Raw genomic sequence first — 27111 nt, 5'->3', positions numbered from 1 at the left:
TAGGAACTACTACTGTTAAGGATGAAAAAGGAAATCCATCCCAAGAGCTCACAAGAATGCTCGTGCAAACATAAATGCTGTGCGGCACATGAATTGTAAAGAATGTAACCTAAACATGTGTACCCCCATAATATGCTGAAATACAAAAAAATTTTTAAAAAAGAATGCATTTTTTAGTTTCAGATTTTCAGCCTGTTTTAGAAGAGGCTCCCAGTTCTCCTCTCTTCCTTGCCCAGTTATGTGGTAAACCGCGAGTATTAGCCTTGACCTCCAAAAACTTGCGGGAGAACAACAGTTTACTCTGTTTCTCACACAGGGCACCCTAGATTTTGCTCACATTTCCCGTTAGATTCTACTTAAGAGTCCCTTTATGGCATTAAAAAGGCGAGCAGAGTGAAATAAGCAAAGACACAGGAAGGTCCTTAGAAATTATCTGGGCTTATTAATTTAATTTTAGAAACAAGAAGCCCAGGCTCAGAAAGAGGTGATGGGCCCATGTGCGTGGCGCCAGCTGGGCGTGGGCAGGCGGGGATGTGAATGTCCTTCTGCCTCGCCCCAAACTCCTTTAATCAGATGACGACACCCCCGTTATTTGACTCCTTTAAGAAAATGGACATTACGGAAATGGTTTCTTTTTCTCAAATGATCATGTTAACGGCATCAAATCAACGTAATTAGAGTACAGTTCATCCTCATTATTTACAGATTCTGTATCTGCAAACGCATATACTCGATAGAATTTATCTGTACCCCCCACATGGACGCTCGTGGTGTTTTACGTGCATACCTTTGGTGTCAGCTCTCATCCTGGAAGTGTCTCTATTCGGGACAGGCTTTTTGTTGGGGGATTCATTACTTAAAATGGAAAATGGTTTGGCAATTTCAGAAAGCACTAAAAACACAGCACTACCATTCAATTCAGCGATCCCACTACCGGGTATCTATCTACCCAAAGGAAAAGAAGCCATTCTATCCAAAAGGTACTTGCACTTGTGTATTTATCGAGGCACTGTTCACAACCGCCAAGATACAGAATCAACCTAAGTGCCCATCAATGGGTGACTGGGTAAAGAAAATGCGGTAGATATATGCAGTGGAATACGATTCAGCCGTAAAAAAGGGATGAAATCATGTCTTTTGTAGCAACATGGCTGGGACTGGAGTCCGTTATCTTAAGTGAAACAACTCAGATCCAGAAAGTCACATACCCTATTGGGAGCTAAATAATGCGTATACAGGGACAAAGTACAATGATAGACACTGCAGACTTGGAAGGACGGGAGGGTGGGAGTGGGGTGAGAAATTACTTAACGCGTGCAACACACACTATTCAGGTGACTGCTGCACTAAAAGCCCAGACTTCACCACTATGCGCTCCATCCATGTCACAAAACTGCACTTGTACCCCTTGAATTTATACAAATAATAGATAAATAAGTGACGCGGCCCCCAAGCGTGATACTGAAGTTCTACCTGGTGTCCCTATGGCACGAGAGGGCTGTGATGTGCTTTGCAGGGACAATAACTAACGTGTGTCCCATAAGCTTCATCTGAGCACGAGTTACAGGGGCTGTGGGCCGTGAGTTTGATGCTAATCGATCGACTGTATCAAACAAGGTGTCTTTCAACAGAAACACACAAAAAGCAAAGGGATGTATTGATCGGCTCATGAAAGTTTTGTGACCAGAGGCTGGCAGGAACCTAGCCCTGTAGGTTCCCTCGTTGGAGGATGGCTCAGTGTTGGCGAACTCCGAGATGGGGCAAGTTTATGGACCATGCCTCCTGCCGATGATGAAAATCGACTGCATTCTGTGCACTTGTTCTCCCAAAAAGGCAGATACTGTCCAAACCTCCCTGGGTTAGTTCCAGAGCCTTCTCAGTATGGAGAACAGGGGAGGTCACATGTTTCCTATAGATGTCGCCTAGTTGGGACCGCCTTACCTATTCTGGGGCCTTGCCAGGTGCCTGTCCCAGGCCCCCTGCCCGCCACCCTCTGGGTGACCTCGTAGTTCTGACTCTCCCCTTAACACGGATGAGCCAAACTAAACCTCCAGCCCAGACCTCTCTCCTGAACCCCCAATTCGTTTCAAACTAAAGGCCAAATGTGCTCACTTGGTGTCCCAGAGGCAACTGAAACCAAATATACCCTGAACTAAGACTGTCACCAACTAATTGTGCCCCCAACACCTGCTGCTCTGCCCGTTTACCAATCTCCACCCATCTCTGCCCCAGCCTGGGCTTGGGGGGGGATACATGCAACAGGAGGGGGGAGGGACCTGTCTAACCCCATCTGTTATTTGAATCAACTTCAAGGAACTGTGGTGTGGCTGGTCCCTCCACTCCAGAGCCTGCCCCTACATGTACCCCCCTCTCTGCCACCAGCCAGACACCTGGTCCACTCACATTCCCTCCATCCCATCCTCTTCCTCGCCTCTCTCCCGCCATTCTCCAATGCCGTCTGGACTTCGCTCGCTAAATCATTTTCAAGTTTACCCCCTGTCCTCTAAAACCTTCCCAAATCATCGCCTCCGTTTCATCTGTACGAAATCCACTTTCCGGCTCACGAAGCCGGGTGTCAAACTCTGGCGGACATTTTTATCACTAAGTACCTGGTGGGGTGGGGAGGTTGCAGGTTAAAATGCAGATTCCCGGGCAACCTCCCAAGATCGTGAGGCAGAGTCCCGGGATCTGTATGATTTCATGGGCAATTTCAGATGCCGATGCCAACGAATCCTCGAGACTCGGCTCCCCTCTCGCTGCCCCTAGGAAGCCTCCACCCACCCCCTGGGCCGGTCACCCACGCTGTCCCCAGCACCCTATCGGCACGTCTGAGCCTAAGTCTATCAGACAGACATCGCTTCTGGGGCTGACTTCGCAGGGACACTATAAACTCTCCGGGGCGAGATCTGTGTCCCTGATCTGTACCCTCAGTGCCCAGGGAAGTGCCTGGTACACAGTAGGTACTTAATCAATGCAAACAGAACTGAAGGAAATTCTGGGAATTCACGTAGACGCTGGAATTTTACAGAGAGAACAGACAGTTCCAGGGATGGCCAATGTCCCCAGAGGCAGGAGGGTGCTTGAGGGAGGGAAGGCACCTCCTTGTGCTGTGGGACAGAGTCCAGCACTAACATGGCACCATACTCAGCGCTGCACATGTACTGAGCACCTACTGTGTTTCAGCACTGTAAGTCAGTTTACGAACGTGAACTAATTTTCAATCAGAACTTCTCTACGAGGTCGTCTTCGCTCCAGTGTACAGAGACAGGCACTGAACTCTAACCCTAACCCTAACCATAACACCTAACACTAACCCCTAACCCTTAACCCTAACCCTTAACCCTAACCCTAACCCCTAACCCTAACCCTTAACCCTAACCCTTAACCCTAACCCCTAATCCTAACCCTAACCCCTAACCCTAACCCCTAACCCTTAACCCTAACCCCTAACCCTCACCCTAACCCTAACCCCTAACCCTAACCCCTAACCCTTAACCCTAACCCCTAACCCTCACCCTAACCCTAACCCCTAACCCTAACCCTAACAGATGGGAGGTTAGAACCCAGGTCAGTCATTTTCCAAAGCCTGTGTCACCCACTCCCCAACTCCTACCCCCGAGCTGACCTGTGTCACGCACTGTCCTCACCCCGCGTGGCGGACGGACTTTCTCTAACGTGGTGAACGGCAGGAAGGGGCAGAAGGGGAAAGACAATCTCTCAATCACTCCCCACCTCTGTGGACACCCTGTTCGCACACCACCGGCTTCGCACTCTGTCCCCAACTGTCCCTTGCGAGAGGGGACCCCAAGAGGTAAAGCAGAGAAGAGACAAGCTTATTTCATTACTGTTTCCGTGTGTGGCTCTGTCACCCTGTGCCCCCCAACCCCCACCCCGTGTTAGAGGAAGACGGGGACAAGCTTACCGGGCAGCCGGATGGGCTTCCACGGGGCGGAGTTGGGCACGTAGGCGTGCTTCGTGGCCGTGACGATCAGCTGGCTGCCCAGCTTGTACTGGAACTTGATGAAGGCGACGCCATCCGCCCCCGAGGTGCCGGACGCGATGGAGACCTGGTTGGTGAAGACCTCGATGACGGCGTCCGCCACCGGCTGGTGGGTGCTGGAGTCGCTGACGTGCACCTTCAGCGTGACCTCTGGACACGGGAGGGAGTGACAGAGAAGAGCTGCCGTGAATTGGCCACGATTGTGGCGGGGGTGGGTTTGAAGGTTGGGCGTGCTAGGAAAACCTAGATCCCCGCCGGAAACAGGAATGATTTCAATCTGGGACATTCTCTCTCCTTGGAGGTCTCTGTTCACGTCACACGATTTCCTATTGTCGTCAGAGCAGAGTCCCAAACCGCTTCCCTCTTTGCTCCTTCCTGCTCTCACCGACAAATAATTGAGGGAAAAATTCTACCCCTTTAGGACAGCGGGCGACAGACACAACACTCGTCCAACAGGGTCCGCGCTGCAGCAGAGGGGACCGGCAGGCCCAGGGAGTTGCAGCCGTGTGCGACATACTGGCACACTTGGACAGAAGTCACTCGGGACCCTGCCGCTGGCCATCGAGGAGATAAGAGTGAAAATCGGTGAGAGCTATGTATCTTTAAAGGGAGGACCCCCAGAGTGGGGTGGGCGATTGTTCATCCTCTCTCCAGGCCTCAGTGTTCCCATCTGTAAACTGGGAATGACAACAATGCACATCTCAACATACAGGTGGGAACATTTAGCATAATATGCCTGGCAGCAGAGTAAGCACCAACTAGAGCTACTGCCCCGAGATTTTTCCGATCATGATGCAAGCGTTCTGCGTTGGGGTTCAAGAGTGCCAGGAGAGGAGCTCAGAGAAACGAGTCAGAGGGGAGAAAAGTGTCACACAAGAAGGGCCAGACAGCCCTCTCTGGGAGTATTAATACCTTCATATCCAAAGTTCTGTCCTACACCGGGGTTTGGGTTGAGAACCTCCACCGTGGTAACTTGCCAACTATTTCCCTATTTCAACTATTATATACTTAAAGCAGCCTTTTCAATATCACAGATTTCAGTTAGTCATTTTCTCACCCATTTTTTTCACGTGCTGATTTAATAAATTTCTTGAGATGACCACAGAGAACAGCTAAACAATCCCAGACTGTGGAACTATAGATTGCACCTAACAAGTCTCCCAAAACCTTTTAGAAAGAAAAAAAATTCATCCTACAAAAAGTAAACTTGGCTACTTCCAAACCATAGGAGGAGGAAACTAGTAGCAAACAAGGGATAAACCAACATCATGAAAATCAAGGATGTGATATTTGAATGCAGACCTGTAGGACATACCCCACACACATTTTATATATATATATATATATTTTTTTTTTAATTACTATGGGTACATAATAGTTGTATCTCTTTATAGGACACCTGTGATGTTTTGATACAGGCATACAATGTGAATCAGTGAAATCCGGGTAATTGGGGTATCCATCACCTCAGGCATTTATCATTTCTTTGTGTTAGAAACATTCCAATTCCACTCTTTTAGTTATTTTAAAGTAGTGTTATTATTGATTATAGTCACTTTGTTGTTCTATGAAATATTATTCCTTGTATCTAACTCTATTTCTGCATCCATTAACCATTCCCACTTTACCCACCCTGCTCCTTCTACCCTTCCCAGCCTCTGGTAGCCATCATTTTATTCTCTGTCTCCATGAGATCAATTGGTTTTAATATTTAGCTCCCATATAGGAGTGAGAACATGCGAGATTTGTCTTTCTGTGCTTGGAAGATCATTTCCTCCAGTTCTGTTCTTTTTGCTCAGGACGGTTTTGGCTATTCTGGGTATTTTGTGGCTCTGTATAAATCTTATGATTATTTTTTCTATTTCTGTGAAAAATATCATTGATATTTCGAAGGGGATTGCATTGAACCTGTAGATTGCTTTGGGTAGCGTGGACATTTTAACAATGTTGATTCTTCTAATCCATAAGCATGGAATATCTTTTCATTTTTTTGTGCCCTTCTCACTTTCTTTCATCTTTCAGTGTTTTATAGTTTTCATGATAGAGATCTTTCACATCTTTGGTTATGTTTATTCCTAGGTATTTTATTTTATTTGGAGCTACTGTAAATGGGGTTGTTTCTGATTTCTTTTTCAGATTTTCCACTGTTGGCATATAGAAATGCTACTGATTTTTGTATGTTGATTTTGTAGCTTCACTGAATTTGTTTATCAGTTCTAGCAGTTGTTTTTTTGTGTGGAGTCTTTAGGTTTCTCTACATACAAGACCATATCATTTACAAACAAGGATAATGTGACTTCTTCCTTTCCAATATTTGGATGCCCTTTGTTTATTTCTCTTGTCTGACTGCTCTAGCTAGAACTTCCAGTATTATGTTGAATAACAATGGTGAAAGGGGGCATCTTGTCTTGTTCTATCTCTTAGTGCAGGGGTCCTCAAATTTTTTAAACAGAGGGCCAGTTCACTGTCCCTCAGACCGTTGGAGAGTGCGCACTGTGGGCCCGGGACAAGTCGGCTGCTAAGCAGGACAGGCAGCAGTGGCAAAAACACCTGGAGGGCTGGATAAATGTGCTAGGTGGCCTGCATGTGGACCGCGGGCCATAGATTGAGGATGCCTGTCTTAGAGGAAAGGCTTTTAGTTTTTCCCTATTCAGTATGATACTCGCTGTGGGTCTGCCACATGTGGCTTTTATTGCATAAGTTCCTTCTATATCCAGTTTTGGGAGAATTTTTAACATGAAGGGATGTTGGATTTTATAATGCTTTTTTAGCATCAGTTGAAATGATCATATGGTTTTTGTCCTTTGTTTTGTTGATATGATGCATCACACTGATTGGTTTGTGTAAGTTGAACCATCCTTGCATACCTGGGATGAGTCTTACTTGATCATGATGGATAATCATTTTAATGTGTTGTTGAATTTGCTTTGCTAGTATTTTATTGAGGATTTTTGCATTTATGTTCACCAGAGACACTGACCTATAGTTTTCTTCTGTTCACACACACATTTTCTTATTTAACTTGGTCTTCCTCATCCACAAGTAGTAGGCTGAATTATAACATAAATTACCCCAGCTTTCATTAACATTCACATAGCAGAAATTCTTCATCGATGATTATGTAATTTTATGGTAATGTAACATTTACCAACAATTGGGATTATAACATTTCTGTTCTCTCGTCACGGTTTGCTGAGAAGGCAAAAGCTGCTGATATTTGGAAAAAAAGATTTACAAATCAACGGAGAAAGAGGGAGCTCCACTCTAATCAACGTCTTAGATTCTACCACTTGAGTTTCTTCTAATATGGGAAGCCTAGTTTATAGTCTGCAACATACTTTGCAAGAGATTACTTAGTTCCTTTGTTTGGTGTGATGAGGTAGAACAAAATGTCAATATGGTTAGGTGATTCTTACAGAGCATGGGGGTGTCATTTTTATAGAATAACACTTCAAATGAGAAGCTCCCTTCAACAGCAAACAAAACTATTCCCACTAAACGACAACCAGGGGAGTGATCTTATGACTAGGTGAAACACTAGTTACTAACGCTACTCTCATTTACAGGAAGACCCCTAATGGGTCCTAGACCCAAATGTGCGTGAAGATGCACCATGTCTCTTTGCTGGTGGTTGAGTTGGGGGCCCTAAATACCGTATAATCCGAAACTGGCACGTGATGGTTTCACTCCCACCCCTGCACATCCTCCACCAAGTTCTGCTCATTTTCATTCCAAACTCCACATCTCAGAGCAGCCCTTTCCTCTGCATCCTTGTTAACACTTCCCTATTGTCATGTCTTCACCACCCATCACCTGAACTGCCACTTGGTCTTTTCACAAAAACTGTCACCTTCTTTGGACCTGAGCTCCGAAATCCCACTGAAGCCAGAGGGAGCTATCTATTAATAAGACACTCAGCTGACCTCTCCCTGGAGCCTTTTGTACCAGTGGAGCCATGTACCAGTGGTGGCAACTGCAGCCCAGCCCTTAGGCCGAATGGGGCCTGCTGCCTGCTTTTGTGCAGTCCCTGAAAATTACCTGGAATTCCATTTCACTGCCCCTAAATAAAGTTGTATTAGGACACAGCCACACCCAGTCACTTGCACGCTGTCTATGGGCTGGGTGTGCATTGCAAAGGTGGCGTTCAGGAGCTGTCACAGAGGCCATATGGCCTGCGAAGCCTCAACTGGGTCTTTTGGGTCCTTTGAAGAAAAAGGTGCCACTGCTGAGGGGCAGCGTCCATGCCAGGCACCCTGGTCCCCAATCCCACCGGTGCCACCTGGCTCCACGCACTGCCCTGGCACCTCCTTCCTGCTGTTGCTGCTCCTCTTTGAAGGAAACGCTTTTCTCCAAGTCCCCTTTCAGGTGGCTAATTCCTATTCCATACAAGTCCTAGGTGAGGCCGGTTCAGGAAACTGCTCCTGAGTGAATGGCCAGCCCTTCGCTCCCCCAAAGCTCTCCCTGCACACGGACTCTGCCCCTCTTCCTCTTCTACTTCCATCTGTCGCATGGCAGGCAGACCGTGGGGGTGTACGGTGGAGACCAGTCCCTTGACCTGGAGGAGGTCTGAGCTTTGAGGCATCTGGTTTTGGGGCAGCAGGGGTGTCCCTGGAACAGTCACACCACGTGGCTCCACCATGGTTCCAGCTGCGAGCCTCGGCCTTCCAGAACTTTCGTGAGCAACCCCAAGCTTGAATAAATGTCCCATTAAGCCAGCTAAAGTGGGCAGAGCTCTTCGTCCCCCTCGGGTTTTGTGTCATCCTGGCACAGCTATGTGGCCTCCTGGAAACTGCACTCTTAACCCAGTGGGCCACTTCGCCATCAGGAATGCAGATGTCGCCTCTAGAGCCTTCTTGGATTTTCATCGGCCAGCGGCAGAGCCAAGAAGGAAGAAACAAGCACCCAGGAACTCTCCCTGCGCCGTGATTCAGAGCTCCCTCTGCTCTTGGCACACACGAGGCTGTGGCTCTGCGGGCACAAACGAAGTAGTACAAAGAGCATCTGCTCTGTGGGTAGAACACCAAACATCTCCTTTGGAGTCTAGCATTATCTTTCAGTCATTTCCTTCCCAAATGCCACCAATTTAGAACTAAATGCAACAAGCCTGTTTCAAATTGTTGGCTTGGGAGAAGCCACCTCTAAGTGGCAAGTGAAGAGCAAACATCGTGGTGGGGACAGGAGGAGGGAATGATGGTGGACAGTTCACAGGCAGACAGAAGATTCCACCGGTCAGTGTTCGACAAAACTGCCTGAAAACACGGAAAGGCTAAGCAAGTATGAATATAAAGTATATCTTGTTTCCCTTCCCCTTTTGTCATCAAATAATAATGCGTATCTTTACTTATTTTTCTGCAAATGATGGGATGCATTGATTTTATGACTTCTCATCCAAACTCCAAAACAGGCTAACACAGAATATTCCAGAACACTGAGTCCCTTGTGGTTCTCACTGAGAGAGAACAACTTGCGCCTGCTTTTTGAACATTCTACACTTCTCAGTTCTCACATCTACTCTCACAAACTCTGGCTTGATCTTAAAAGGGAAAGTGAAATTTGTGGACTCGATTTCCCTTCTTTCTTTTCTTTTCTTTTTTTTTTTTTTTTGGTTTGTTTGTTTCTATGATGTTTTTTGGCTCCCTGGGACTGCTTTTTGTTCCCTTTTACATTTCCTAAAACTGGCCTTTGTTCTGGGATTTTAATTTTTTCTTTCTTTTTGGTTTTTAGAGCTGTTGGTTTCCAAGGCAACTCACCCTAGTAGTTGGGAACCCAGTATTTTCTGGGTTGGCCACTGGGGCCCCAGCAGGAAGAAAGTCTTATTTCTGCCAAGCAGACCCAGCAAAGGCGGTCACCCCAAGTGGCCCCAAGCTCCGGCACGCTAGGGACAGCCGCTGAAAAGGACATCACCCCACTTAGCCACCAGCACTATGATTAGCTATATTTAACTCCCCCAATTTAGGGGAGTTACAATGGCCTTTCATCTCTTAAATAAGACAATAAAAGATTATACCTGATCACTTAAAAACGTTTTCCAAATGAGAGGGTATTTTTAAAATGTCACTAGACCTTTGCTCTAAGAGATTCTGCCCCGTGTTACTTGGTGCTATGATTTTATGATATTAGCACATGGACAGAATTTCCATGTTTTTATTAAATAGCCTGTTCTAGGACACTTAATGTGCCAAGGGGCAGCTTTCTGTCCATTTATCTTACTTCCTTTATAAACATAAAGGTTTAACTTTGTAATCTGATGAAATTAGGATGCATTTTGTCACGTGCTATTAGGTTATTAAGTGTGAAATGTCTGATTTCTCTAAGTACTAAGTTTGACAGTTGACATTTCTGACATTTTACATTGACACTTCTTGTTTTATTTTTATTATTTGTTTGTTTGTTTATTTACTTATTTATTTTTTGAGACAGAGTCTTACTCTGTCACCCCAGGTAGAGTGCATTGGCATCACTGTAGCTTACTGCAAAACTTCAAAACTTCTGGGCTCAAGCAATCCTCTTGCCTCAGCCTCCTGAGTAGCTGGGACTATAGGTGCACACCATAATGCCCAGCTAATTTTTCTATTTTTAGTAGAGGCAGGGTCACAGTCTTGCTCAGGCTGGTCTTGAACTCCTCAGTTCAAGCAATCCTCCAGCCTTGGTCTCCCAGAGTGCTAGGATTACAGGTGTGAGCCATTGTGCCCAGCCTTCTCGTTTTATTTTTATTGCGAAGGTACATCCTCAGTCTTGCAAACACACGTTTTGGCTTGCGATTATCTTTCAAATTCTTTTTAGAGCAATTTTTGTGAAACCATGGATAAATAAAAAATTTGTGTTATTTTAAAGTATGAGTTCTGTCTTGGAACCAATGCAGCACACACAGCTCAAAATATCACCCAAATGTTTGGGAAGGGTGTGGCAAATGAATGCACAGTACATTGATGGTTTGAGAAGTTCTATTCTGGTGATTTTAATTTTAAATTAGCCACGTGGGCAACCTGAGCCCACAGTAGATGATGATCTGAAAGGTGTAGTGGAAGTGAATCCATCTCAACCTACGTGTGAATTAGCAGCAAGGTTGGATGTTACTATTCCAACAATACTGGGCCATTTGAAACAAATGGGCAAGGTAAAGAAGTTGGATAGATGGGTTATGCATGAATTAAACGAGCATCAGAAGAGACACCTTCTCAAAGCTTGCCCTTCTTTGTTGTCTCAACATGAAGGTGAACAATTTCTGTATTGTTACATGTGATGAAAAATGGATTTTTTTTGACAATCACAAGCCTTTGGCACAATGGTTGGATAAAGATGAAGTGCTGAAACACTGTCCAAGACCGAATATTCATCCAAAAAAGCTAATGGTGTCTGTCTGGTGTCCAGCGCTGGAATTATCCACTACAGTTTCATGAAACCTGATCACTCAATGACAGCGGATGTCCTACTGCAGCCAATTGGATGAAATGATGAGGATGCTTGTGATTAAACAGCTGAGACTGGTCAACAGACACAGGACAATCCTCTTGCAAGACAACGCTCAACCGCATGTCGCACAAACAACGCTGCTCAAAGCACAGAGCTGGACTTGGAAACTCTCTGTCGTGCACCGTATTCACCAGACCTTGCACCAACTGCCTACCACTTCTTCCAGGCTTTGGACCGCTCCTTGCAAGGAAAACTACTCAATTCTCAACAAACTGTGGAAAATGCCTTTCTGACTTTCATTGCCACTCACTCTCCAGGTTTCTTCATTGCTGGCATAAACAAGCTACGGTGAAGAGGGCAAAACTGTGTTGACAGTTTAGGCGCATCCTTTGATTAATTGCAATGCTTCTTCTTTGAGAGATATTTAATTACACTTTTGACACAAAAGCAGACATTTCATATTTAATATTTTTCTCCAGTCTCACATAAGGCACATACATGCACCTTATACTGTTCAATCTTATTTTTTCCTTAAAATTTATTAAGTCATGTCCTCCAAGAAAATGACATATATGTATTTTAAAAGACCTACATCATATATTATATAAGGTATTATATTATATGTCATACAATTGACTATTTAATATATTTCAAAACATAATAGTTATTTTAACGTATTATTTATTAATATAATATATAATACAAGGCAATAAAAATCTGGTACAACTTGCATGTCTCAGGATTCCCTTACATCCAATTTCCAGCTGCACTATATTGTTTGGCAATCCTGTGTGTGTTTAACCCTAAAAGCAATATTCAACTAGATGTTCTGCAAAGACCAAGACTTCCGTCCTGTCTGCATAAGAGGAAGGACCATACAGGCACACTTCAGAGAGACCAGTTTGCTGGACATTTGGTCTCCCCCTGTAAACATCTTTTGTACCAAGAGCTGGCCTAAACCTGCCTAGCAACCTGCGGTTACAACTTCTGATACAGCATTCCCACCTATGTGGGGTTCTCCTTTTAAATGCATTCCTTCATTTTCAGCGGAGGATCATGATCTCTAGACATCCACTGAATGTCTACTGACTGCAGAGGCACGTAAGCAGTAAGCTTGCTTGAACTGAGAATACCATTCTGTGTTTTTTCCTGTGTTCTACAGTCTCGGGCAACTGACTCATACTCTGAACCTCATGAAAAGACAGATGCGTGGTAGATTCAACAGCTACAGCTTCAGTTTAGACCAGAAAGAGAAGAGATGGCAACAGGCAGCCCATGGGTGAAATTTCCGTGGGCTGCTCCTATGGGTTGCCCACCCTTTGGAGAACAAAAAGCTTAGAGCTTTTTGTGCCATCATGGTCTTGACAGGTCAGATGGGTACCGCATGAATTAAATGAGTGTCAGAAGAGAAATTGTCCTGATGCTTGCTTTCCTTTGCTGTCATGACAACACACAGTCTCTTACCTCAACCTCCTGATCCCTCTGTCCCTCTAACACATAAACTATCTTGGCAGGGCTCGTACGGTATGTCTGGCCAATCAATCTATAGGTTCCTTGCTCCTTCCCTTCCATCATGAAAATTTTATATGAGGATCAAACTGAGGATCATCCCATCAACAATACTTTCTAGCCAACATCACACCAAGTTGCCAAGAATGTTGAAATACACAACAACAAACACTCATGTAACTACAGCAATTAAAGAAATGATAGAAGAGACATATATTGACTTCTTACTTTTTTCAAGTGATGGTTAAGCCTCCTCTTCCTCACTTTAAACAATCTATAATGGAAACTGAACACGTAATACTCAAATACCAACAATTAATACTCAAGTACCAACAATCTCCTACAACTTTTTGGCTGAGATTTCTATGAAGTCTGTACATGTACTAGTACATGAAACAGCAGAATTCCATTCTCTGTTATTGTACCTGATACAAAATGAGGTTTTATGGGTCTGGTTCCATATGCACATTATGCTAGAAAAGAAACCATAAAGTGGCTACTTTCTTGCAACTAACCAAGGAGTTATTTAGGTAAACATTCCAAGATAGTCTCAAAACTATTGCTAGACATACCTGCTTTCACTGTATAATTTACATATACAACCAAGTGTTCACAAGCAAAATTCGTGCCAGAATGTTCCTATGGTCTCATCTAAAAAAATTATCTCATCAGATAGACATTTGACAGCAAACTAAATTGACATAAGCCCAATCTTCTTTATGTGGTTTCAGGAATCACTTAGACATAGCATTAAAAGTAGAATACGAAAATATGATTACTTATCTTGGGGGAAACTTCTCCAAAAAATTCAAGCCAATTTAAAATAAAAGAATGTGACTGTTCAAAAGAAATACGAATCACCATTTTGGTATTCAATAACTATTTCCATTAAAACACTAGCAACACCAAAATAAAGCTGTGGTTCCATCTTTTAAGATTATTTTTCCATAAAAAAAATCAATGCATATACACAAACCTCACAATATCCTCATTTTTCTCACATCTGGTACAGTATATAATGACTACAACATGGGAATATAAATACTAAATGGGTTGACTAAGCTTCACACAGTACCCTGCCCTGTTGAATAAGACAATTAGATGATGCAACATTGCGGTGATCCAAGACCTACAAGTATTTTTGTAAGGAAATCCCCACAGTAAACCACGCTAAAATGCTTCTGTTTTGTGGGTGTTTTAAAATTTTCACAAAGGCACCAAGTCCCCTGATGAGCGTTTGGAAGAATCTGGAAACCGCTAAGTTAATGACCAACATTAAGCACATCTGTGAAATTAGTGTACACACCTTAGCCGAGCTTCAAAGATCTGCTGGAAGATGCTAGTGGGATGGTTGCCAAGGCAACTCGGCGGGGGAAAAAATTCTGTGTGTGTGCTTCCAGATCTATCTATATCTGCGCATACGCATTTAGAACAGTTTTTCTGTCTAGGACAAGAGCAAAATTACATGACATTTCTAATAGCTTGAAAAAAGAAGCTTTGAGAGGATGATGAAGATGATGATGTTTTTTTTTTTTTAGCAAGTCGTTTCTCTCTGGGAAGAGCCCAGTTAGAAAGCGCTAAGTGGGATGCAGTAGTGAGGAAACTGACTCATTAATTGCTTTTGGAATTTAAAAAAAAAAATGAACCAAAAAAAGGCGAGCTGAAAGGGCTTGCTGAGAGATTGCAAATGGCCCAAGAATATGTGACGCTTGGTGGCACGGGTATTACGAAACAAGATAAAAGCCACTGGAGCAGCTCAGGTTTGGTCGATGCAGTGATTAAATCGCACAGAGGGGCTTATCTTTGCAAAGAAACAGAGGTTATTTAACAAGCCGATGATGAGCTATTATTAAAATTTTCTTTTCTATTTCAGATGAAGTTGAAATATTTTAGGGCACTTTTAGGTCTTATATTATGAACGTTGGGACCACTGGGGAATGTAAACTGAGTGCACATGTTACGGCCACATAGTCCAGGGCTGGCTCAGCTCTTTGATCAGCTCTGTGGTCCTGGGCAAGTTGACAGCCTCCTTGAGCTGCCATCTCTTTGACCCTAAAATGGGGACACCGAGTATCTTGAAATCATCCTGGGATTTGTTGGAGGGCTGACCGGAGGTAACTCTGCAAGGCATCTCCTAGCACACAGGTGTTCCTGATCTTGTCTACTTGCAGGCATGCCACTAACTTTATCTGGTGACGCAAAACTGTGAACCCCTCCTCCCCAATTCCAGAGCTCCTCAATGAAAGCAAACTAAAAAAGGAAAGACAGTTTGCTATGCAGAGCGAGGGGCTCTGGACTCCGACAACCTGTGCTCTGAGTGTTGTTTCTGCCAATTCCAGGTTAATGCTCTTAAGCAGAGGTTTTCTCATCTGTAAAAATTGAGGGTGATGCCCCTGCCCATAATCATCTCACGGAAAGAGAGTGATATAACAGGTGCAAACTACTGTTAGCCATTTTTATTAATATAATTAGCTTAGTGTTTCCTAACATTTTGACACTTAAAGGATTACTAAGGACACTTACAAAAGACCTCCTGAAAAGGTTCGTGCAAGGAGCTGACCACATCTGGAAGATTCTTCTTTCTCTCTCAGACCCACTACTGACAATTCCCAGAAATAAGAAGAAGCGGGTGCCATTGGCATGAGAACTCTCCCTGGGTCTCTTGTACTTCTGCACCCCTTGTGGAGCAAGGTACTGACTGTTGCCCTCTGTTTGGGGCTCTCTCTTCAAGGATGTTTAGTGAACAGCCATGCAAGGTAGATAGCAAAGGGTGGGCATGCTAACTGCTCATCAGAAAACCTTTGGGTTTCTGGAGCTCGGGGTCTCTCTCCTGTAAAGCAGCCCACTGCGTGCACAGGTGTCATTTGACCTTCTCTGTGTTTTGTCCCTACAGGAAATGGGGCCAGGGAACTGCAGCAAGAATGCTGACCCTCTGGCTACAATGACTGCTGCTGTGAGTAATAAACAGTCCTTCGTCTCTGACCCAGAAGTATCGTGTCTCTACCAGCTTTTATCAAACTAATTCTAGCTTTTAGTTTGATAGAAGCAGGTAGAGACAGGCTAGCTTACTAGCTTCCAAGTAGGGCAGAACAGCAAACCCTTCCTAGTTCTTGGGTCACTAGCGAACCCCAGGAACTCCAGGAATTGTGAAGGCATGGAGGCAGGAAAATAGTAGAGAAAGGAACATGGAAGTCAGAAAAAAACAGACACAACATAGTCATGAGTTTTAGGTAATGCCATTTGGTTTATGAAGTAGATTTTCAAATTCTTTTTTTTTTTTTTTTTTTTGAGACAGAGTCTCACTTTGTTGCCCAGGCTAGAGTGAGTGCCATGGTGTCAGCCTAGCTCAGAGCAACCTCAAACTCCTTGGCTCAAGTGATCCTCCTGCCTCAGCCTCCCGAGTAGCTAGGACTACAGGCATGTGCCACCATGCCCGGCTAATTTTTTTCTATATATATATGTTAGTTGGCCAATTAATTTCTTTCTATTTATAGTAGAGACGGGGTCTCGCTCTTGCTCAGGCTGGTTTCGAACTCCTGACCTTGAGCAATCCGCCCGCCTCGGCCTCCCAGAGAGCTAGGATTACAGGCGTGAGCCACTGTGCTCTGCCTGATTTTCAAATTCTGAAATAACCCTCTGTGAGGGATGGCTAAGGTTGCCCGTTTTCCTTGGCAAATTCTAACCATTCCCAACTCCCCACACCACACTTTCTCCTACCTCTCAGCCACTTTGCTTCCCTAGTTTAACGTGTTGTTCTAGAATGTTCCACAAAGGTCCAGACTTCCTAGAAGCAGATTCTGAGGGTTTCCTACTCCGAGCGTTAGTGGATGTTTTGTTTGTTTTTTAAAACACTGATCATTTTAGTTCCCTTAGTTCCCACAAGAGAGTTGCAAAGCCACATTTAGGTCATCCCACCCAGTAACTGAAGAGTAGGATTAAAATGATATGCTAATTAGGGAGCCAGTTGCTATTCATTTAACATTCAAAAATAAATGTACATTTGTTTAGTGAAATACCATTTCTGCTTTTTAAATCTGTTTCAATAAATTCTGTATTCATGAGACAGCACTGCAAACTATGCTCTCACTCCTACCAGTTACAAAACCTTACCCTGTCCCGATTAACACCAATATTTATAAACTCCAATTTATAGAGTTTTCTAAGAAATTTAAAACTTTTCACAACACAATTGAAATTTCCTGCCTCATCTATGGGGGGGGAAAACCTGCCAATTCTGAACAGCAAAGTACTGTCTCTGGTGATTTTTTTTTTCGATAGTGAACACTAACACATATAATATCTTCCACACAGCTTGAGTGTGTAGAATGGTTCTTAGTTTGCGCCAAATGATTAACCTTTCGCCTTTTAACCTTTTATAGCTCATGCCTTGGCAGTGATGTCAATAAAAGAGCTTTATTTTCCTCTTGCCTTGAAAAATAAGAATTCCACACACCCTTTCATTGCCACTTCAGTTAACAGTTCTGCAACATAAAATGGAAGTCTAGTTTTCCAAGTGGCAGCACAGGAAGTCTGCCATATTTTGTCTTACTTGGAGATCGATGGTATGTTTAGTTCTCCCTCACAAAGGCACTATTCAATGTCACCTGTCAAATGGGTCACAGATACTCTACATTGAATAATCTTTTTGGCTTAGCCCAAGACCTCAAAAGTTATGAGAGTTGTAGGGCCAATGATGATGTCCCTAAAAGAGCCCATATGTCTAAGGAGTTAAGAAAACGAACATCGGCAGAAGAGTACACATATGGAAGAGATGAAAGGGATGTCCCAGGGCGCCCACTGACCTGCCCTCCTGGCCACGAGCCAAGTGGAAAATGCGCTGCCCACGCCACAGGCACGTGGGGCCAGTTCCCAGGGCTGATGGAGAACCTTCCCACTGGAGCCAACGCAAGGAATGCGGGAATGGTGAAAAAGTTACAGGAGGTGTCAGAGAAGCATTGTCCCCAAAGGAAAAAACAGTCAGCTCTTGGATGCACTATAATCTTTAACTACTTTGCAGATGAGGAACTTGAGGTTTTTGTTTAAGGTTACACAGGCTAGCTCATCACTGAGATGGGGCTGGCAGGGTGAGCAGGTGTACTGATTGTGTCTTTTTATTCTGTCCTTTTGATGCTTTGAGATCTTGGAGCTTCGCTGAGCCTGGACACTGCCCCTCGCAGGGCCAGCTAATGCCTAGAGACTGTCTGCTACTCACCAGTGAGTGTGATTTTGATATGTAACCCACAAGTTCAGAGCCCAACTGTCCCTAGCCTCCTTTAGGGACTTGTGCATTCCAGGCCACCATTCCCCCATCCCGATCACCCCAGGATCAGATAAGATACCAAGCAAACAGGGAAGGGACAGCCCCAATCAAATCAGCCAATCCTAAACCTGCCTAGCCTGTCTGCCCTGCCTCTCCCACTCCTTCTGAGAAAACCACAATAAAAGCTCTTGCCCACCCACATCTTCCCTCCCTCCCTCCACCTCCTGATCAAGCCTGGCGCTGCCCCAAGTAGCCCTGCCTGGTGTGGCATGCCCCTCCCCCCTCCTCTTGGAACTGTGAGTACAATGAACTATCGTTTCCATGGCAACTGTCTCCTGATCTGTTGACCTCGCCACACCTGAATAATAATAAAATCTATATTTTAGAACAGTAGGTGAGGATACACCGTGGACAGAGTACTGGGACCGAAGTAGTCATGTTTACACTTGCCATGAGGAAGAGTTTTCTGCAAGTTTAGGTTGCAAGAATAAACAGTCCGTTCTAGATCACAGCAGATATTTAAGAAACGAGAGGAGAAAATGTCCTGTCAGGGAAGCACAGCAGAAAACAGCATGGGACCTGAACCTCTAAGTTACCTTCCGGACTCTATGGAAGACATATTCGTGTCCCGGCAGTGAATGAAACATTTCAGGCTTTTGATGGCAAAGGAGCCTTGACGATTTCTGAGTAGAAAAGGATTATTCTTACATATGGTGCACACAATGAGCTGCAACAGATGGGCCCTGTGGGACAATGGGAGAGTCAGAGGATTACAGTTGAAGACCACCACTGGGCTCAGAGAGAAGCTCACTTGTGCCTCTGTGCTTGGACATGAAGGTGGGGGAAGAAACAGGAGGAAGAGTAAACTTGAACTTTTCCATATGCAGCTTGACTACACATTTCTTGCAGGGGCAGGTCCCTATCTGAGTGTGCATTCAAATAAATGCACACTCAGCAATGCATTTATTTGAATAACGTGATGCAGAAGATTTTAAGTTATAGATTTGAATTTGGGGGTTTCGCTGAGGCTAGGACAGGCACAGTACTTCTTTGGTTCTCCTTTGAAAAATTCACATAAAAATATTTACGTTGTGCAGAGGAAAAAAATGTTTAAATAATTCTGCCATCAATATCAGGCGATGGAGAGTCATTTATTTAGCTTTTCTGGGATGGGATGTTCTTTTTTAAATTGACTGTCAAGATCATTGGATTTAGGGTGAAAAATCTTAAGAAGGGCAGCGAAAGAAAACTGCATCTCATATAACAATCTGCACCCGGAGAATCAGCAGTTACTTCCAGATTGTTCTGCTCCACTAGGCCCTATCCACCGTCACACTGGAACTAAATTCAGCTGACATCCATCACAGCTGACACTCCTTCCAGAAGAAGCTTCCTAGAGCAAGGCTTTCTAATATGCTACAAGACCTTTCAAAAACACTCAGTAATTCTAGAGTGAGACTGGGACCCTCTCCAAGGATTTGGGTCATCACACACAGTTCACGTGTGTGGATATTAACTTAGATCCTGTGCGTTGTCAAAATGCTCTCTGTTGGGTGACCTGACTTCCTGCTTCCACCATGAGTGTAAGGACCATACCACCAGCCCACCCTCAAGACGGAAAATACTTTGACTTGTTTTCTAGGAAGCTGTGAATCAGCATAAACCCTACAAATGCCCACTTGCTAGCACGGTGCCACTGGATGCCATATACACAAGCCATATGGGGGCCGAATCCACAACCCTGACATGACACAGATGGGGTGCCGACAGGCCAAGCTCATGGGCCATACATCAGATTAAACAGCGAACATTTCATATTAAAGTACAAAGCGATTTGAGGAAGACCCCAAGACAACAATTCTACCACCACAAAAACACGAATATGTTCTTCTAACACTGTGATGTTTCCTTTCCAATCAACTGACCAATAAATTCTTGGTGCTTATTTAGGAGCATGGAGGCATTGTGAGGAAATGAAAACTTTTAATTGTTAGAAAACATGACACAATTTTGTCATTCTCATGCTGTCCATAGTCACACTGTGATCTTTCAAAATCAGTGATTGTTACACACACAATGCAAACATGATACATTATACTCTACTTCCAAGCATACAATCAGAGTATGCAGGACTTACTTAGGAAGGGTAAAAACTGTAATGCCAGAAAGCAAAACTGCTACCTCATTGTGAAAATTCATAAATGCCAGCAAGAGGTTCTAAAGAGAAAGTCTTATATAAATAGACAAACATCTACTAACATTTAGTTTTTACAAGCAGAAAGTTTTTAAAGATACAGAATAGCTCGGACATGTTATCTTGACAAAGTTTATTTTGATCAGTATTTGCACAGATAACTGCTAATTTTTCAACTTTAAAAAAACACATATAATCTTAACATGAACAGCTAATTCCTTGTTGCAAACCTGGTCCCACTTTTTACTTTGAACAGTCAGTTTTCTTGATAATTTCTTATTATGTAATTTGTAAGCAATAAATTATAGACACCCATAACTTAAACATGAATGTGATTCAAATTAGGAGCAAGCAGAAACCAAGTTTACTGTCTAATGTGCATATTTACTGAAATAATCAACGAGCTTAACATTTGCTCACAACGCATGATTTAAAAGCTACGCAAAGCAAACCACAGTATGCAGTCTTGGCCGACGATTCCCCAAGTTTAAGATGAGATACTCAATAGTATGTGAACTTGAATCCACAAAGAAAATGAAATATTTGAAGGTGCAGAATCTAATCACACCTAATTTCTAAAGGTTTGCTTTAGCACTTGAAGGAAATCTGCATTTTCTACGACTTCTTTTCTATGCCATGGAAAACAAATGATTAATTACAACCACAGGTAACTGCTGCTAATATTTAAACTTTCAGGGATCATGAAATTATTTTCACTTAATGATTGGGCGAATCTTCAATTAGGAGGAAAAAAGAACATGAAAGTTATGTCTAATTTCTAAACTCTGATCTTTAACTTTGCCCAGTCTCTGGGGTTTGTTGTTGAGCAACAAATGGGAGTTGTCTTTGGGTGTAGGACTCATCAGCCCGACAATAAAAGAGAGTAAAATGACAGTAATGTCATTAACTAGCCAATGATATTTGACGGTAAAATTTTCTTTCTGGCCTTAAAAGACCAAATATGTAAAAGAATAGCCAATTTCCAGGTTCCGTTGCCATGCACACATGGGGGTGGGGGTGGATTAAGGGAATGTGTTTGGAGAAGGAGGCATTTGGTGGGTAAGAGGAAAAAAAATTGACAAATAAAAACAAAACATCTTACATATGCATGAGACATTACAGTTTCCAATAACCATCACACAGGTTCTCTCATCTGATCTTAATAGTAATCTCATGGCACAGCAGAACATGTGATGTCTTAGGTTTACTTAAGGGGAAGGGTGACCTAAAAGAGGTTAAAAATGCCCTATCAATGGCAGAGCTGAGATGCAAACTGGTCTGGTCTTCTGACCCACTGCGAGGCCCCAGTGGTGAGAGCAGAGTGCTATGACCAGCCTGGTAATCCTGCCAGAAAAGCTCTCCCCAAATGGCCTGACTTCTCTTCTAAAGATCCGTAAGTTTTAAGCCTGAAGCCTCCAGAGGATTGGGGAGGGACAGTCCTACAGGAGGGGCAGGTTCCAGGCCAGCACGGGGCATAGGGGACAGAGGGCCATAGGAAGGGAGGGCTGCCAGGATGCACGCTTGCTGTTCTGAGCCTTAGCCCTGCTCTTAACACAGTCACAAGCCTGAGAGTCCAGCCTGCAGTCTGCTCCCTATTCCCCCCCCAAAAATACATATTCACAGTGCTTGCCTTTTTTCCCAATAATTGACCTCTTAATTCACACTCAGAGCCTAAGCATTTCTGTTCGCAGAGACTGGGCAGGCTTTTGCATGTTCATGAGCACAATTACAGCACACGGGTAGCTTTCTGTCAGCTCAGGTATATTCTCCACTTATCCTTGCAAAAGGCTGCTTTTGCATTTAACATTTCAGTGACCTGGAGTGGAAGGACAAGGTAGGAAAAAAGATTAAACCCATAACCCCTTTTGAATTATTTTTGATCCATTTGCTGCAAAAGCAAGGAGTGGCTTGTTAAAAGGATTCAATCTGTATGAAGTAGACTTTGCCTGTCCTGTGCAAATGCTTGTGTTTCCTCCTTGAAACAGATCTGATCTCCTTCCTGGCATTAAAAATGAATAGTAAGTAGGGCTTCCTCTCCACGAAACCTGGGATTCCCCTTAAATAGGGTCTAAGATGCCTGTCTGAGTGGCTTAGACCAGGGGTCCGCCACCTACGGTGAGCTGTATGATTATTTCATTACATATTACAATGTAATAATAACAGAAATCAAATGCACAATACATGTAATGCACTTGAATTACCCCAAAACCATCCTCCCCTCCCCCTGAGTCCATGGAAAGATTGTCTTCCATGACAATGGTCCCTGGTGCCAAAAAGGTTGGGGACCGCTGGCTTAGACAAATCTGGGCACTGGTTTCTTTCCCCCCCAGCGAGCTGCACCCTGCCCCGCCCCAGCTGGGAGTGGGGAGAGGGAGGTGGTTGTTGCTGTGACCCTAAAGAAGGGGACTCCATGCTTTCCTCCTTGAACAGAGCACTAGAGGCCCAAGGAACAAGGGAGAGCTCTCCTCTGTTCTCTTCTTTCCCGGGCATGTGGCGGGGGACCTTCTTCCAACCCTCTCTCTCGCTTGCAGTCAATATGGTTTGGATAATAGCTGTTTCTCAGGCGACAGCTCATCTGAAAAAAATGGTGCCTGGACAGTGCCAGGCCAAGGGATGCCCTGATGCTCCCAGGAAACCGACTTCATCATCCCACATGTGTCGAGTCACTTTACAGCGTACACGGCATACTCACATGTCATTGCACTTGATCGCTTACTTTTGCGGTGAGGTATGTGAGATTCGCCCCGTTTTTACAGACAAGGAAGTCAGCTCAGAGAGGTTGAGCGACCTGCCCACCGCACACAGCCGTGACTCTGCAGAGCTGAGACTCCAGCTGGCATCTTCTAAATCCAGTGCACCTCTATGACATCAAAGTGGCCTCTCATTCAAGTCCCAGGCACTGCATTTCAAATCGGATCGGATCAGGAGGTCACCAGAAAGGAAGATAAAAAGCCCCCTGCTCGAAAGAAGAATGGGAGGAAGAATAGGCTCCACGTTGCAGACAAAGCAGCAAGGGTAGAAACGGAGGTGACGCTTGCTCTGACCTGTCACTCCAAGCCCGAAGCCATACTGCCGCCTCCTCGCTGATTCAGAAGTCGGCCGCTCTGTGGGGCGGCTACCAATATTCTTTAGCCTTCGAGCCCTTTCTCGAAGGGAAAATGCTGTGCTAAGTGACAGTGGCGCTTGCTCTGGTTAGAGCCGGCGGGGCCAGCTTGGGGTGCACATGTGAGCTCCCCTTTCTCAGGGACCCTCCCCTGTCCCTCCGCCACTCCCAGAAGTGCGCTTCTGCAAATGAAACCGTTGCTCCTTTTTAAAGTTTGGCACCAGAGTGTAAATCATCTACTGGACTGAGTTCAGCACGTTTTTATTTCCTAACTTTTGAGCAAGGCGTTCTTGATGAAGGAACCAGATCACGGGTTTGCGTCCCAGCCTGCAAGACTGGAACAGAGCGCCGGTCCAGCGGCCAGCTCCAGAGAGACGTGGAGCCCAGTGGCACTGGATCAGAACACGTGGCCCCTCCGTGCAAACACTGAAGCACTCTTCAGTATCAACCTCCTCGCCTGTCGTCTGTCCCAGGACCCAGCAGCTGCTGCAGCAGGAGAATCGCTGATTTCCCGCCAGCCCCACGAGGGGCAGTGAAATGTCTCTCACTCCCCTGGCCCGGGCAGCCCGGGCAGCCGGCCTGTTTCACGACTGGACAGCTCTGGGTATTAGAAACTCCTTCCTTTTCCTGACCGAAAATTTCCGTTCCTGGAAATTCTCTCTCCTCATTATCCTAACTCTGGCGTCCAGAGCCAAAGATTAACACTTAACCTTCCCCCTGTTAGCCTAGAGAGAATTAAAAGATGAAAACGTATAAGCCACTTGAACAAGTCAACTTTCTTATAATAAAGGGACTGACCGCTTTTTAAATAAAAATGCAAGAGCCCGGGGCACGCGCAGATTGTAACTTTTGAGTTTTTGCAGATTTCCAAATTTTTAAAGCACAACCCAAGCCAAAGGGAAATTGAGGTGCATACACAAACATTCCACAGGTGAAGGAAAACACAGCTCTGCACGGTGGATAATGCCATTTGCTATTGACGCTGTCATCCTCAATCTGGAAAAAAATAAAACCGGTTCAAGATCTGCAGGAGTGTGTGATCAGAGAAAGGCCAGGTTCCATCTTCCTTGGCAAGGAAGATTTGTTCCCTGCCGGGACAGAACAGATTGTCGCCTGAGCCCGCACTCTGTGCAGGTAGGAATCACTCCTGGCCTTGCTCTGTCCAGAGTCGCCCAACCCAGCGACAGGATCTGGCCTTTCCTCCCGTTATCTTTCCTGCCGTCTGCTGTCTCCCTGCCAGGTATCTCCTGTTGACACCGAGCGCCCCTGATTGAACGCAGAGAAGCCACTTCCCAACTGCCGGGACGCCAGGACGCGAAGTGTGGCACGCCGCGCAGCGGTCGCGCGCTAGACGGTAGGGACAAGCCACCACCCTACGGCTGGGAAAGGACTGCAAAACAGGAGGCCACGTACAGTGTGATCGAAACAGAGGCCCGAATGCACGCCACCACTGTCATCACGGAGATCCGTAATGCCATCAGCAAAAAAAGAAGAAAAAAAATATATATCCATCCGGCATATTTTAGAGCTCTCATGTAAGCTGATTGACCAAATATTTGTGGTTTTTTTTTGCTAATATTGTACTTTTTAATATATTTTGATTGGCCAACCTCTTAGCCTTTTTGTGCTCTGATTTCAGTTTTCTATGATATTTGTTTTTTTTTTTAAACACAGTAGACCTGGGCACTTGCAGATTTTAATGTTTGTGGTTTTTGTTTCTCTCTTTGTTTTGTTTAAGGCTGGCAATCTGGGGAAGACGGTCACTTGTCTGGGGTGTGATTCACGCTCACCGCGTCAGGGAGACGGGTCCCTGGGTCCACGTGGCCAACACGACCGGCTCAGCTCAGCAGCCAGTTCTCCGTGTCGAGTTATTTCTGGGGAAAGAGTCTGAGGGCCCCAGCACCCCTCCTTATGCAGATCGAGGCATTTCATCCCAACCCCTGAGACCCCAAAGGGTCCACATTCCGGTGAGCCCAGGTGAAAGGTCAGGGAGCACCTGCTGTATGCATCATGCTCTCTCGTCTCTTGTGAGCCCAGGAAGACGAACAGGGACAACCCCCAGCTGGAGGCACCACCCAGGCCTGGCCCGAAGCCACAGCTGCAGGGAGGACTATGGCCAGCTCGGTCTGGGCAACGTCTCTCCCCTGTCCCCCTGGGAGGGGCGGGCAGGCTCTCGCTCAGCCTTGCCTTTCCCCATCTTGGAATGGTAAGGTCTCAGACTCCAGCTTGGAATTAGGGAAAGAGGTCACTCTCGGGCCTTTTTGTTTTTTTTTTTAGCCAACTTTATGGAAGTGTATTTTGTACATAAGAAAGCCTGTCCATCCTAAGTCTATAGTTAAGTGAATTCGAACAAAAGTGTACACTCACATAACTACCACCACAATGAACACAGATGGAGAACATTCCCCTGACCCCCCAAACTCCCCTTGTCTCTTGGCCTACTTTTCCCCATCGGTTACATCCTCTAGCATGGAAAGGCAGAATGAGCTGAGCTGTTGTCATCTACTGGCTTTGTGAATGGAACAATATAGCTAATCTGTCTCAGTTTCTCCATCTGCGAAATGGGACCAGCAGTAACACTTAAAACTGTTGCACTGTGTGAATTACATGGTCTGATACGTGCAGAACCTTTACGTTTGTGCAGGGACACGGCCGGCCTTGTCCACTACGTCAGCTGTTGTCACCAGCAGCAGAAAGGGCTCCTTCTCTGCTGCAGAGGCTGCTTGGGGTAGTGCCCGGGGAAACCGCCTTGTAATACCGCATTTTTCCCATTATTCTAACACACTCGGCACCTGTGCAATGCACATTTATCCACAAGGGTCTCACAAATGCCTCTCCACCAAAACAGTTCACTGAAGTCTCACTGATGAAGGCTGCGGTGACCCCGATCACACTGGCCAGCCCCTGCCTCCCTGCCCTGCGACTCACCCGGGGCCCCGGTCCCTAGCTCAGGCCTTAAGAGGCTGCGATGTCCTGTTCATTGGGGACAAAGGGGAGCCTAGAGGGAGGTAAGATTTTTACCCTTTTCCCTGTGACCGTCAACCTAAGGCTGAAAGTTAATGTAGAAAAAGTATAAAGAAGCAGAAAGAAAAAAAAAATCTCATACACACAAGTCCACCTTCCAGAGGCCACTAAGTTTGGGGGGCATATTTCCCCCAGGTTTTTTTTTGGGGGGGGGTTTCTTGCAATTTTTCTTTACGCAGCAAGAAGGTTTTATCACATGTACATTTTTATTTTTTGACTTAAATTTAGCATATAAATATTTTCTCTTGTCACTAAGCCTCATGGTAAAGATAACCTAACATTGCATCACATGGAGATGTCTAATACTTATTCCCCACTTGGGGCTGGTAGGTTGTCTCTAGAGGGTGGGGCACTTATAGCCTTGGGGCCACATGTGGCCTTATGGATCCCTAAGTGTGGTCTTTTGACCTTATCCAAATTTTACAGAACAAATCTTTTAATAAAGGGATTTGTTCTGTGACGTTTGGATTTGGTCTAGGGGCCACACTTGGGGATCTGGAGGGCCACATGTGGCCGGTCCACTAGACGTTGTGTCTTAGCAGGAGAGCTGTCCAAAAAGATCTTCTCTGGGGGATGTCGAAGAAAAAAAACAAAATCGCAGAGTGGCG

General features: G+C 44.9%; 1 protein-coding gene and 1 long non-coding RNA gene across 2 annotated transcripts in view; one reads left to right on the top strand and one right to left on the bottom strand.

The window, feature by feature from the left end:
• Nucleotides 1–27111, bottom strand: part of FAM171A1 (family with sequence similarity 171 member A1) — a 111276-nt gene that overhangs the window by 42936 nt on the left and 41229 nt on the right. Inside the window, exon 2 of the mRNA XM_020284131.2 lies at nt 3923–4150. Coding sequence (XP_020139720.2) covers nt 3923–4150 — 228 coding nt within the window. The remainder of the gene's footprint in view (nt 1–3922; nt 4151–27111) is intronic.
• LOC142864358 (uncharacterized) lies at nt 4502–25397 on the top strand. Its single transcript, XR_012914901.1, has 3 exons — nt 4502–4585; nt 15816–15875; nt 25218–25397. It is a non-coding gene; the product is annotated as an uncharacterized LOC142864358 (long non-coding RNA).

Source organism: Microcebus murinus, chromosome 25, assembly GCF_040939455.1.
Source record: "Microcebus murinus isolate Inina chromosome 25, M.murinus_Inina_mat1.0, whole genome shotgun sequence".
In the NCBI taxonomy this organism is placed as follows: Eukaryota; Metazoa; Chordata; class Mammalia; order Primates; family Cheirogaleidae; genus Microcebus; species Microcebus murinus.
The sequence above is the reverse complement of the archived record's forward strand: the minus strand, read 5'-3'. Positions and strand labels throughout refer to the sequence as shown.